At 52.4% G+C, this 13589-nt stretch overlaps 6 protein-coding genes and 1 non-coding gene across 7 annotated transcripts; 4 read left to right on the top strand and 3 right to left on the bottom strand.

Moving 5' to 3' along the window:
* Positions 1-964: 964 nt before the first annotated feature.
* Positions 965-2867, bottom strand: VTN00DRAFT_3028 (uncharacterized protein; the record flags this gene model as incomplete). Its single annotated transcript, XM_069429300.1, has 2 exons — positions 965-2654; positions 2701-2867. The coding sequence occupies 2 exons, from the start codon at positions 2865-2867 to the stop codon at positions 965-967; spliced, it is 1857 nt and encodes a 618-aa protein (XP_069283440.1).
* A 795-nt stretch (positions 2868-3662) lies between these two features.
* On the top strand, positions 3663-5732 carry VTN00DRAFT_3027 (uncharacterized protein; the record flags this gene model as incomplete). The annotated part of the gene is made up of 3 exons (XM_069429299.1): positions 3663-3934; positions 3986-4371; positions 4426-5732. The coding sequence occupies 3 exons, from the start codon at positions 3663-3665 to the stop codon at positions 5730-5732; spliced, it is 1965 nt and encodes a 654-aa protein (XP_069283439.1).
* Positions 5733-5806: 74 nt separating this feature from the next.
* VTN00DRAFT_t205 lies at positions 5807-5878 on the top strand. Its single transcript has one exon. It is a non-coding gene; the product is annotated as a tRNA-Ala (tRNA).
* Positions 5879-5937: 59 nt separating this feature from the next.
* Positions 5938-7164, bottom strand: VTN00DRAFT_3026 (uncharacterized protein; the record flags this gene model as incomplete). The annotated part of the gene is made up of 3 exons (XM_069429298.1): positions 5938-6027; positions 6948-7008; positions 7070-7164. 3 exons carry the CDS (start codon positions 7162-7164, stop codon positions 5938-5940), a joined length of 246 nt encoding a protein of 81 aa, XP_069283438.1.
* A 669-nt stretch (positions 7165-7833) lies between these two features.
* On the top strand, positions 7834-8866 carry VTN00DRAFT_3025 (uncharacterized protein; the record flags this gene model as incomplete). The annotated part of the gene is made up of 3 exons (XM_069429297.1): positions 7834-8196; positions 8260-8613; positions 8690-8866. The coding sequence occupies 3 exons, from the start codon at positions 7834-7836 to the stop codon at positions 8864-8866; spliced, it is 894 nt and encodes a 297-aa protein (XP_069283437.1).
* Positions 8867-9433: 567 nt separating this feature from the next.
* VTN00DRAFT_3024 (uncharacterized protein) lies at positions 9434-11280 on the bottom strand (the record flags this gene model as incomplete). Its single annotated transcript, XM_069429296.1, has 8 exons — positions 9434-9595; positions 9686-9825; positions 9882-10676; positions 10730-10877; positions 11005-11019; positions 11077-11097; positions 11195-11205; positions 11256-11280. The coding sequence occupies 8 exons, from the start codon at positions 11278-11280 to the stop codon at positions 9434-9436; spliced, it is 1317 nt and encodes a 438-aa protein (XP_069283436.1).
* Positions 11281-12581: 1301 nt separating this feature from the next.
* On the top strand, positions 12582-13187 carry VTN00DRAFT_3023 (uncharacterized protein; the record flags this gene model as incomplete). The annotated part of the gene is made up of 1 exon (XM_069429295.1): positions 12582-13187. The coding sequence occupies one exon, from the start codon at positions 12582-12584 to the stop codon at positions 13185-13187; it is 606 nt and encodes a 201-aa protein (XP_069283435.1).
* Positions 13188-13589: the final 402 nt, after the last annotated feature.

Genomic DNA, 13589 nt, shown 5'->3' with positions numbered 1-13589 from the left:
CCAATCTGCATGCCAACACATTCAGCACATCCTTTGCAACCTCTTGATGTTTGCTGTTTTGCGCCTTTGAAGCGTGCATATGGGCGCTTGGTTGAGAATAAGATGTGGCTTGGTTTCAACCATATTGACAAATTGACTTCCTTGAGGCATATTCACAAGCCCATACAGGTCTTTAGACCAGATACTATCAAGAATGGCTTTGTAGCTACTGGTCTGATTCCATTCGATCCAGAAAGGGTGCTTGGGCAGCTTAATATACAGCTTAAGACCCCTACACCACCAGGCAGTCAATCCACCAATTCTGCACCAAAAACTCCTTATAATCTCAACCAACTGCAGAAGCAGGCATCTACAATCAAGAAGCTTCTAAGGCATCATACACAGAGTCCTCCAAGCCCAACAAATGCTGCGTTGAACCAGCTTATTAAAGGGTGTGAAATAGCAATGAATAGTGCTATTCTTCTTGCCAAAGAAAATCAGGATCTACAGGCTGTGCATGAGAAACAACAGCAAAAAAGGAAACAATCTAATTGGCAGGTAGCTCATACAGAGGGCCTTTCTATTCAGTAAGCCCAGAAGCTTATACAACATGAGAATGAGACCCAAGAGACCCAAGGGGCTCTCTACCAGTTGAATCAGCATCATCTACAGTTCAGTGCCCTGTACGAGCGCCACCACGATGCAGTGATTGTCATGTTATAGGACATAAAAGGTTGCAATGTCCTAATCGCAGTAGTAATTAGTTTTTATATAGAAATACATTTTTTGCGTTAAAAACAGCCTACTTTCAGTCATGGCTAGAATCGCGTAGGAGGTGCGCGGCTCGCTTGTGGATTACGTTAGTTAGTTACCCCGGACGTATATTTATCAAGATCTAATGTGTATACAATGTCGTTTACATGCTTTGGCGCTGGTTTATTACCCGCTCACAGGATTGAAATGCATAGCTTCAGCTATGTGGTTCTCACGCACGTCGCTGCCGTGCCCCGACGAAATCTGCCAGATCGAAGAAACTTTTCTTGTAGAACCGCTCCTGCGTCGTCCGATTCACCACCTGCATCCCGAACTGCGCCCCATAGTCGCCAAATTCCCAGTTATCCATGAAACTCCAAGCCAGCGCTCCCATCACATGCACCCCATCCTCATATATCGCCTTCAGGATCTCCGACATGTACGACAGGTAGTACACACTGCGGGGAGAGTCGAAAAGCTGATCCGACAGTTCCTTGAGGGACTCACCAAAGACTGGGAAGCCGAATTCGCCCACCAGGACCGGGTGATGAAACGTGTTCCAGAGGTAGAAGAGGTAGGAACGGAGATAGGTCGGTGTGATATAGACATAACTCTGGGAGCGGTAGCCAATGTTCCAGCCGTAGATGTTCTTGGTCTCCTGCACAACGCAATATGGGAAGAGCGCATTGCTTGCCGAGGCATCTGCAGCGCAGGCGTCGATACCACCAGCCGGCTGGGAGACCACCGTGGCTGTGTAGGGGTCGATGCCGAAAAAGTCTGACGTGTTGGCAATGTAGGTCAGCTCTTCCTCCGAGAGAGGTCGGGCGCCCGGAAGCGTATTCAGGATTGAGTCTGGATATTGCCTGCCCAGGAATATCGGGTTCGCAAACACTCCCAGCTGCATCTCCTGGAAGCGGTCTGCCGCTGCAACGTCACTCGCGTTGCTGGGATCCCGCGGCACGCCGAAGTTGTCGTTGAATTTGATCCCGATTTGTCCCGTGGCATTGAGTGTGTCGTGGTAGTAGTGATATAGCTCTGCGTGGGCATGCACGACATTATCAATACCGGCGAAGTTGAACGAGTACAGAAGCGGCTCGTTGAACGTCACCCACACTGGGACACGGTCTGCAAAGTGGGTGAGAAGAATCTTGCCGTAGTTGACAAAGGCCTCAACGAATGTCTCGTTCTGGTAGCCAGCATTGTTGTATCCGATGTCCGGACGAGCGGTAATGTTGTCGTCGGCCACAAACATCCAGGGAGAGTCGAAGTGCAACATCGTAACGATGGGCAACATTCCCGCGTCTAGGACAACGTTGATCAGATCATCATAGTGCGCAATGCCTTGTTCGTTGACCGGCGAGCCGGGCAAGACGAACGGAAGAATTCTGGTCCAGGAGATGGAGAAGCTGTAGTATTTCACACCCATCGCAGCCAGGCGCTCAATGTCTTGCTTGTACAGGAAGTAATTCTCATTCGTGATATAGTCTTTTGGTCTGTCATCTTGGATCAGGTTCTCCAGCAGCGATGGAGTTCGGCCCTCCAATCCAACGGCACCTTCGATTTGTGCCGCAGATCCAGCCACTCCAAAGATGAAGTTTTCGGGAAAGTTGTAGCAGTCGGTGGGCCCCCAGTAGTCTCGTGGAGGCAGGACCAGCTCGCTACTGGGGATTGGGGTTGGGCTGACAGTGGTCGAGTAGAGGCCCGTCGCTGTATAGTTCTTGATATCCGCCTGCTGCCATAACGAAGACCACGCCGCTTGGCCATATGGATCTTTGGTGTCTGTGGCTGTAATAACAGTGCGATTTGGGAGCCAATTGCCCCAAGTGCTAGTTGACAGGCTCGCACTCAGATACTTGACTGCGTCTGTATATACCGGTCCGTATGTTCGGGTTGTTGTCGGAGCAGGTACAGATGTTGCATATCTACTTGTATTAGTCCTATTAGCAGTCTTGTTGTACCTTAACTTACCGAACAGTCTCCTGCAGGGTATATGAAAAAGGCTGCAGACGGTAGTGCGGAGAGGCCGTCGGCTGGGAGCATTGCGGACGGTCTGTATAGCCAGCTGTTGTGATATACACTTGCTGCGCTTGAGCAGCAGCAACAAAGACCGTAATCGACAACAATGCAGTCCTCATGTTTTCTGACCTCAGCTATGAGGTTTCTCTGACTTCGGGTTTACATTGTCCAGAGCCTGTGGTCTCCCCGGCTCTTATACCTGGCCCCGGGAGGCATCATTGGAGAACATCGTAACTCCCCCTCTTGAATACCAGGTTACTGAGGACTGTCATAATCCGGGCAAATATCGGCCATTTGTCGAATAGAAAAGCAGCACAAGATACCCCGAGCCGTTCTGCTATAATTCCTTAAAAGGAAGGTCGATTAAAAGAAGGTCCCTGCGCATCATTCACGCGTCCGACAGGATGATGTGAACTCAATTGCAAGTGATCAGGTAGCCAAGAATAACGGGAACTGACGACTATCACCAGGACGGCATGTGGTAGCGAAACGGCTAAATTGCTGGAGAAATCGGCATGTGCGCCGCAGTATAAAGATGGCCGACCCCGCAAGTTGCGGCGAGCAGAGCTGTGGGGTTGAAAGATGAAGCTGGTCAGAAGTTCAGCAACAGTCCACAGGACCGCGTACATATGTTCTGCCGTCATGTTGAGTATGTCTTTAAGTGCGCATTCAGCAACACGAGGAGCTGGTTGACTATCCAGAAGTAAGGAAAGGGGGAGAGAAGAAGACGACGTTCGGGGCGAGAACCGAGTTGCGGAGTAGATAGCCGTCACGTGCTAGCTCCGGGGCTCGATAGAGCTGCGCTGGAGACATCGAGACCGCGAAAGAAGCACCCTGCACTCGACTGATCTCCTTGTCAGCAGGAGACGCGCTCGTGCTCTGCTCCTGTAATCCCTGATCTGCGGGGCAGCACCATGTCCGACTCCTTCACCCTCCCTCTTCGGCCCTTGGTCGAGAAGGCCGATGCCAAAGACACGCTGCCCGTCCGGATCGCGCAAATCAACGCGCAGCGCGGTTCCTTTCGCAACGTCACGGAGCAGAGCTTACAGGCTGAGATTGATGCTCAGCGGGAAAAGGGAGAAGCTCCGCAGGAACAATATGAGGCCAAGGAACCTGCAGATGTCGACGCGACGGAGCGCCTGGACCAGCTGTACAAGCGCCGCGCGGAGATCACCCAGTTCGCAATGTTCGTCCCTCTCATACCTTGTTGACTCGTCCAGCGCTGATGATTTTGCAGGCAGGCCCATATGGAATCGATGTTCGCGCTCGACTTCATTTCCCTGCTCCTGTCCAAGCACACACCCCGTCAGACGGAAACCTCCATGTCTGCCTTTCTGAAGCAGACTGTACCCATGGGTTCTCTGAACACGGACGTCATCAAGACTCCGCAAAGATCGGAATCTGCGAAAAAAGATATCAAGACTGTGTCGCGTGGGTGGAAGTTGGAGAGCTTCAATGCGGCCGCTAACAAGCTGCTGAAGTCGGCTTCGAGGCTAGAGGAGGAAGTTGCTGCAGAGACCAAATACTGGGGCGAGGTGTTGGCAGTGAAGGACAAGGGGTGGAAAGTATGCAGGATTCCAAGAGAAAAACAGGTGCTGGGTGTGCAGTATGGCTTCTTGGAAGGTGAGTTATCAGCTACGAGGATCAGGGATTTGGGACGCTAAAGGTGGTCAATAGCTACTCCAGCCTTCCGTGACAGGGGCCTCGCGGCTCTACGACGAGCAGACGACGGAAGTCTCATCCTAGACAAAGGAATTGTGCCGTCCAAACCGCGAGCTGTACGTGTTCAGGTCAAGCAAGATGATCGAATCACCGGATGCTTCAAGCTCTCACAGCTGGCGTCCGTTGAGAGTGACTCAATAGAAAGCCGCATTCTGCAGGCCCGAGATACGCTTTACGAGGAGGAACTGTTCTACGAACTGAACCGCGAGGCACGAGTGATGGCCAGCCACGGTGTTACGACACAACACAACCTGATCCAATTCGAGATCAGCGAGGGCCAGGAGATCATGTTCGACCTTGTGGACCTTGAGGAACTGTCAGATCAACCCGACTCAGAAACCCGGACGCAAGAGCATGACATCCTCGCAGAAGCCGTCGCCCACGCCATGCGCATTCTGCTTGCCTACGCCCATCGCCAGAACCTGCGGCGGAGAACGCAGATGCCGCCTCCGCTCACCCCGAAGAAGCGTCCAGTTCCCGAATACCCGCTGTTGCGGCCGATTGCGGCCTATCTTCAGCACAGCTCCCATGTGCGCTCGCTCGAGTCGTTCTTGAATGACATCTACCGGACTCTAAAATCGGCCGGGCTCGAATCATCCTACACTGCCAATCCTTTCTCTTCTGTGAATCTTTCCCGCGAACGTAAGTCGGCACCTGTGGTCGAGAGACTCGTCGAGGAGTTCTTAGGCCCGTTAGAATCCACCTTCTCAGGAACGCTTGCCGCTCCTGGTAGTTCTTTCAGTGTCAAGATCCGGACACATTTGTTCCCTCCATCTCTCGGGACCGACTACGAGTTTTCTATCTCTCTGCCACCATCCCTGAACGTCCAGCCTCCAGCACGCCTAGGGCTCAAGGAGGAAGTTGAGACGTTCATCACACATCTAATGATCCTTGACCTGTCAACTTTCATCCCATCCATGTTGCCAAAGTCAAAAACTGCTCCCAAGGACAATACCGCAGGTGAGCAATTGGAGTGGGAAGTTGCATTCCCACACTACGGCGAACTACACGCCTCCTCTCCTTCCACCGGAAGAAGCAAGAAGATGACGCTCAGCCTTTCACGAAGGGAGATGTCTCTGCGCACGAGCTGGCTGGACGAGTTTCAGGAGCCCGATGAGGGGAATCAGGCCGGTAAGGCTGCCGGCCAGGTTCTGTATACCTGGAAGGCCGACGATGAGAGTCCAGACGGTGCACGGGCGGCGGGCAAGACACTCGCGGACGTGGTTGCGGAGGCTTCTCGGGATGAGACCCAGTCATCTTAAAATATTCTGTGGAAACGTGAACCCCAGCCAGCCGTCTCTTAGGGTTTAGAGCACCACAGTTACTCAACAAAAGCGGGCTTGTGGTTTAGTGGTATAATACCCCCTTAGCATGGGGGTGGTCCGGGGTTCGATTCCCCGCGAGTCCAGCTCTTTTTGCATCTCAATTGAGCCATAATCATCATCTCGGCCGAATTATTATTTTGCGCTAGGGTCGCGGCTGCGAGCGGATGAAGCCGAAAATTTTCGCCACCGGGATGTACGTCACGTGATCTGGCTGCGACGGCTCGGTCTTTGCCTGTAGAATAGTCACCGATGTAGTACAACTGGCGATGCTAGATACCCAAGAGTTATGCACCTGGGGCGTCATCTTTTATCTAATTTCTTTATATCTTTCTAAACAGTCCCTGCAGCAGAAATACTGACGGAGAAGAAGCCTTCCCACTTGCCCGGAAAGTGAGACTTAACATTGGCCCGAACCGCGGAATCTTGCTTCCGATATATATATATATATAAAGCAGTACCGGAGCTTCTTAGGTATAATTTATTCAACCACAGCTACGAAGATTGCATGTTGTATTCGGTTTAACTCCGGAAAGATGTAAACGTAGATTCCAGCTTATTAATATATAAACCGAACATTCCGCTCTCTGTGAGACATTAGACGGTATGAAGATCAGATAACCAAATATCTCACCGGTTACCCAGACTCTTTACAAGATGTATTACTAAAAATCACTCTTGATATCTGGTTTTGGAGAGCCATAACTAAACCTGTAGTTTTAACAGTCTCTGATAACGGCATCGGTTCAAAGAACTGGCCTGTAGAGCACACTCAAGAAGATCATATCCAATAAATAAGTACGTCTTGCAGCAGATCTTAATGAGTCAAAAGCAGAGATAGCAGAGAATACATATATTCTTCTCAAACAGCCTTAATATATTCCAAGTTCCGTCCAGGGCCCTTCCACATTCTCCTTTCTCTACCGCATCCAAGACACCATGTGCAACATACACTAGACGCAACGTAGACTCAACCTGCATACATATTCAGCATCCGTCTCCAGCTCATCATCCCCGCAATTCAGTTTCAACCTTAACTCCAGACAGCCACGTGTACGGACTTCTCACCGAAAAAGCCCCGGTTCCAGCATCTTCCCGTTTCGCCCCCAATTGCCAATTTCTGTCTAGTATACAGCGACGACGGCGATCGAGTACCTTATCTAGGTATCCATCTACGAGGAATAGCCGAGGTCGGAGACGATTATTCGAGCTGCGACTAAAGAGAGTCGAAAGATGAGCGTAACTTTCCACAGCATTGGGATCTGGGGGCCCCTAACCCGGGAGGAAGCATAAAATGTGGATACGGGATGGGATGAGGTGGACGGAAAAGTGGAGTTGATGCTGTAAGCAAATCCGTTGCGCTCGGAGACATTTTGGATAGTCGATCAATAATCAATCTGGAGACGGGTTAACGGATCGAGCAATGAGGCTCGTGAGAGGTCGAGGGCAACGGGGTGACATGGCGGCCGATCCATAGCTGTGTTGATCGCCACATCCACTCGAGGGCGATGTCTGTAGATGTGTAAATTCTCGTCGGAGCCACCTCGTAAAGGTGCTGATAGCTACAATCAGCCAAGAACCCGGGGAGAAAGCGATGGAGGAATTCCGAGCTCGAGGAGGTTTTAAAGTTGAATAGTCGTGGGATAGTTACGAGGTCAAATATATGAAGAGTAGATAGTATCGGGGAAGTCGGGAGGGGAGATCGGGTCCGTCCCCGCATACATCCCCCTGCTCCATGCAGTATCCGGCCAGACCCTCAATCCAGAACAGATCATCCCCATGGGAGACACTATTTTCGAGACGCTGTAGACCTCGGCAAGGATCCAATTACATCACTGTAACTCTGCCAATGGCCTACCCCGCTCTCCAGAGTGCGGCCCTTCTGTCCGACCACACGGCGTGCAGATGTATAGTATAAATACCATCCATGTACCTGTCCGCCATGGCAGCAGGAATTCTCTTCTTCCTCAGATATACCCCCTGCTCCTACCGGTGTCTCACTATTCTCTGACCTCCTCCGCAAAGAAAAAAAACATCCACCATGCCTAACACCAAGGTGGTCCGCGTCCCTCACCTGGGCGGCATCGACGCCGCCTACCAGATGCCATACCCCTACGACCCCAACAAGCCCACTCTGGTGCTGGTCAACTCCTTCACGACCTCGTCTGAGCTGTACCAGAAGCAGTATGCCAACAAGAAGCTCACCGACACCATGAACCTGCTGGCCATCGAGCTGCTGGGCCACGGCCAGACCCGCACCAGCCGCGAGAACTGGACCTACTGGGACACGGCGGAGATGAACCTGCAGGTTCTGGACGCTCTTGGTATCGACAAGGCGTTCGTGCTGGGCACGAGCCAGGGTGGCTGGATCACCGTGCGGATGGCTCTGTTGAGACCGGAGAAGGTGAGTACCTAAACCTCTGTATACTCCTGCCAGCCTCAGAGACAAAAGGCCAACAACATATAGATCGCAGGAATCATCCCCCTAGGCACCTCCCTCGACTACGAATCCGAACGCACCCGCCAGCTCAACTGCTGGGACGCCCCGACCCTTCTCACGCCCCCGATCAAGAAGTGGACGACCAACGAGCCCACGCCGGACTTCGAGCCGGACACGGACTACTGCGACTTCCTGATCGACATCGGCTTCAACAAGGACTGCCCGCAGGAGGTGCGCGAGTACTGGCGCAAGACGATCAAGGAGAACTACCGCGGCGACGACGGCCGGAGACGCATCCGCATGGCGGCCATCAACCTGCGGGACCGGGACGGTCTGCATGAGCGTCTGTTCGACGTGCGGTGTCCGGTTATGTGGTTGCATGTAAGTCCTCACCCTCATGTCTATACCACAAAACCCCATTTTAGGTTCACTATATGTATGCTGACAACGGGGAAAGGGCACCAAAGACGTCGTCTACTCCATCGCCAACGCGCAGGAGGAGATCAAGAAGTTCGTCAACTCGCCCGACGCGCAGCTCGTGACCGTCGAGGGCGGCGCGCACTTCCTGAGCGCCTCCCACCCCAAGGAGGTCGACGAGGCGTTGATCGCTTTCGTCACCAAGTACAGCAAATAAATCAGTTGTACTGCATAAAGTACATATCGATGGGATGAATGTCTGTAGTATGTATGTACATACTTACCTGTCTACCCGGGTACAAAGCATAGGAAGAATCATGTATATAGATAGATACCAATGAATACCAATACCAATACCAACTCAGGGGAGGAGATCTCAACGAGTGTCGAGTGATTATACAGTACTATATCATATCTTTCTTCACTCCCCTCCCTTGCTACCTACTGTCTTGGCGGATTGCGATTTTATACCCATGTGCGTGATTTCGAATCTGTTGGAGGGCACCAAGCCACCATGATAGGACAGGTCCACAGATCCCAGACCCTAGGCAAAGCCATCCCAGATCAGATCGCAATAATAACAACTCTTATACATTATATATTGATATTGTAAACAACAATAATAGTATAAGCCAAAATCTTCTCCCGCTCTGTACTGTATGTGCCTATGTATGTGAAGAACAAGAACCAACCAACAAAAACAATACGTATTCAGAATCAAATCAAAATTCAAGACTCAAGGCAACAGACACGGTCATGTTCAGATACCACATACAAACATTAGTTAACCGCTCTGTATAATAGGCAAGGGCGAGTCAACAAGCTCGGTGCGGAGTCTCCCGTCGCTCTCCTGTACTGCCTCGCCCTCCAGCTCGGCCATCTCGTCCAGGAGTTGGACCGTCTCAGCGGGGCTGGCGATCCAGGCGGTTGTGCATGCGAGGCGGGCCTATTATGTATATTAGTATTTGATCGTCTAACTTTCGCGGAAGTGAAAGTCGAGGTGAGGCAAAAACTAGTTTGGGATGGGGAGACAAACCTTGTAGTCGTTGGCTCCGGCAGAGAGGAACTGATCACCAACGTGTAGGGTCTTGGAGCGGTCGATGCCTCCGAAATAGCGCTGGCACGCGCGCACACCCCAGGATTTGTCGCCAATGTCGACAAAGACATCATTTCCACCTGCATTCATGGTTATTAACTCGGTAAAGCCATGCTGCAGGGATATCAGGACAAACCGTTGAACGCGCAGAAAGGCAGCCTTGAGCCAACCTCGGACCGCTCGACCGTGTTCTGCACGACCAGGACTGTCTCCTCCAGCTGCTCTCGGTGCATCTTGTGTCCCTGGACCGGAATGATTCCCACCGCCCTCTCCTTCCGGAGCACTTCAGCCGGTAGGTTTAAGTTGCTCACGCACTGGCGCAGCGCGGCCTCTGAGATATTCAGCAGCTGCGTGATGTCGTCCTCGCACCACTGCTTCATCTCCTCGAGGAGCCACTCGCTGCGGGGGACGTACGTCAGGAGGTCCGGGGAGGTCTGGTCGTACCGGAAGAGATAGTTGCTCTCCCCTCCCAGGATGATCAGGCCGTTCTTTTGACTTTCATTCAGTTCAGTTGAGCTGCTCACTGCGTCGAGAAGGCCCTTCAGACGCCCGTAGTATTTGGACGCGTCCGTGTAGCCGGCCGCAGTCACAATCCCGACCTTCCTGCCGTGCCTCAACAGGCGAAGGATCCGTGGGATGACGGGGTTTTCATCTGTTATGGAGGCACCATCGTCGTAGAGCGTTACATCACCATCAAACGTGACCAGCTGGATTTCACTACCGCGAACCAGGCCCATCAGCTGGGCCGTGTTCAGGGTCAAGCGGATATCGTTGAACGACGGGGCGACAAAGCGCCGTCTGCTGATGAAGCGGCGCTTGTCCTGATAGTTGAAGGCATCCTCAAGCATAAGAGGCGTAAAGAAAGTTCCCACCGTAGGGACCAGGAGCTTGAGCTTGGACTTGCCAGCTGCTCCGCTATTCGTATGCGCAACTGGCGGATGGTTAGATCTCTCGTACATCAGGGTTAAGAAGCATTGGATTTACTGTGGTCGTTGATCAGGTTCTCTACATCCCGCATGATCTCCGCATAGCGTTTGTGGGTGTTAGCGGCGACCTCGACCAGCTTGACGCTGTGCTCCTGGTAGTCGGCCGTCGGCTGCGAGTGCAGCACGAACGGGACGGCCAGCAGACCCTGGTATAGTCAGAGGACATATCCTTCGCATGTAGCCTTTGTTGCATGTGGATTTTAATGTTGCATTGCCAGGAGGCAGGGTTTCCTTGTGGACAGATCAGGCGGTGAGGTTGAGGACAGCACCTACCTTGATCCATTCAATCTAATTCCGGTCAGTAAATTAGATTTAGATAATAAGTAGTTAAGAAAGAGAACTTACCAGCTGGTCGCGACGGTGCGACTGTCAAGCCGAACCAAGGTCAGTCAGCGGTGTCAACCAGGACTGGCCACGATGGCCGATATGCAGAGCGATGACGCAACAGTAAACAAGCACGCACCTTGAGCGCATCTGCAGCATGTCAGCACTATCCAACACCATACCAGGAGATCAGCGCTCACATTCAACGCGATAACGGGTCGTCATGATTGTTGATGCCTACAGCTGGTGTTCCGTGAGTCAGGAACAGAGTATATGCGTTGTTGGCGGTGACCGCGAAGGGTCCAGACTCTAGCGCTCAGACAGCCTGGACCTGTTCTGGTTTGGGCGTTTGGCCTTGCAGTAGTGGCGTGGGGAAGAGAAGCCAAGACGCCTGTTGGACGACGATCGACGCCCTGATCCGGGGTTCAGCGTCGTTCTTCGTTCCTTTTGAGGCGCTTCGTGAGAGAGACTCGACGGCGTACCGTGGCGGGGCGGAGCGACCCTCCGTCCGCAGCACTGCCTCAGGCTGACCTGTGCAACACCACAGCCCTGCACGGCTCCTATTTCTTCCAACAGCCTGTGATATCCAAGATAGAAAAAACCAGGTGAGCAGCAGGCTCTGAGTCATCCCATGCACTAATGTTCGGATGAAGAGGTTCTGATCGACAGTCTGCAGCGTCAACAACATCGAGGGTCCCCGCCTGCCGGTCGAGATGAATCGTGCTTGGCTCATCTGGAGAGCCTTGATCAAAGAAAACCACATGGAATATGGGACCACCACCACGCGCGGAATTATCTTCCGTATCCACAGCAAGTCCTTTGTACTGTCGTCTATAATGAATAGAACCCCACATATTTCTAGAAAAATGGCTCTGCTCATCTTGGTTATCTAGCCTTGGATCAACCTTTCAGCCTCCTTATCTGGCAATTTCTGACTGCGTCCTGTCCACCAGGCAGCCGCATTGCGCGGCCTGCGACAGTGATATACGGTTCCTGATGAAACTGCGAGAGGGGTCCTCTCTGCTATCAAGCTTTTGGCTCTAAGCTTAGCTTGCATCTTACCATGACTGCAGTGCTTACCATGCATCCTCGTTGTTCTTCTGGGAGGCCTGAAGACATGGGTGCTATCAAAGTCCAACCCACAGATGACTCAGGCACTTCAGCCCCAAGGATCCAAGTATGCCATCCCATGCATTAGCCCGCTTAGGGAATGCGACACTGCCCGTCGAGGACAGTATTTAAAGTCCTCTATTCTTGACCATGGTGAGCCTGACTGCGATCTGTCCCTCATTAATAGGTCGCCTGTCTTTTAGTCTATCCGTTCCTCGAGCTGATCACTATAAGCAAGAGGCCCGGTATCCTTTGATCTTTTCTCTTTCCCCTCTTCGTTACGTTTATTGTGTCGTTTATGGTTGTTTCAGGAAATACTCAACTATCATCCTTTATGCAAAGACTCACTCTCAGATCACGCACTGGGATGGACATCTTACGTTGTCTTGCACCGTCGCTACAACGACCAATCGAGAATGAACGCCCACGCAAACACATTTACTTCGTTCCACGGTCCCAACCTGCGTCATGATGGGGGGTATCCGCAAGACGAGCCTCCACCCGCCTACACCCTATCCAGGTCTCCATCAGGTCGAACGGACAACAATCTAGTCGAAAGCCCGCCTCTTGATGATCAGATCTACTTCGAAAGAACCGAATCCATCCCAGACTACACCTCCATCTCAGAAAATCGACCCTTCCTGCCGCCGGCCGTTCTCTCTGAACCAGGCTTCGCAGCGGAATCTCTCCTCACCCGGGGCCTCCAAGTCCCCTCCAAATCCTCCCACATCACCTCCGGCTTCTCCTACCCGTCCATCCTGTCCTGCTACAATATCTCTGAATCTGACTGGACGCACTTCACGCGCGAAATAACTCAGGAAGCATCCCTATCAAACAGACAATGGACGACCGCACTTGGAATGGGCCTCGGCACGCTGGCCATCGGCGGGATGATGTTCGGGATTTTTGGCGCCATCCCCGCGGGTCATGGTATCAAGGAAAGCGCGGCAGCACCGCGAGGAGTGGAATCTCGCTGCGGCGGTCGCACCGGGGAGTGCGTCCGCGTTGGCACGGCGCATTGAGACGTGGAACGAGTCCTTCTTCCGGCCGCGGGGGATCGTGATGCGGGTGGATCTGCCGTACGAGGCTGTAGAAGACATGGATCAGATGGATGTCAGCACGAGCGACAATCGCTCTTCGGGCCTCTTCAGCTGGAAGGCTGACCGGGACGATGAGACGGCACGAGTAAAAGCATCCCGTAAGGGTCGGATCGTGATCATCCCGCTTGATGGACGTGATCCGTCGGGGTTGAGTTCGCCCTCGGCTTTCCATCTTGGTCAGCAACGTCGGAAATCATAGGGAAGACATAACGTTCGCAAATGCGAGTCTGCTTTTTACGATGTTACGCAAACATTGACAGTCCAGTTTACGAAAATATACTTGTCAGAATCAGCGGGGGAATTACGAAGACTACCTGTCAACAC

The sequence above is a fragment of the Thermoascus crustaceus genome (assembly GCF_041956765.1).
Source record: "Thermoascus crustaceus strain CBS 181.67 unplaced genomic scaffold VTN00scaffold_11, whole genome shotgun sequence".
In the NCBI taxonomy this organism is placed as follows: Eukaryota; Fungi; Ascomycota; class Eurotiomycetes; order Eurotiales; family Thermoascaceae; genus Thermoascus; species Thermoascus crustaceus.
Note: the sequence above shows the minus strand (reverse complement) of the source record. Positions and strands in the feature narration are given on the sequence as shown.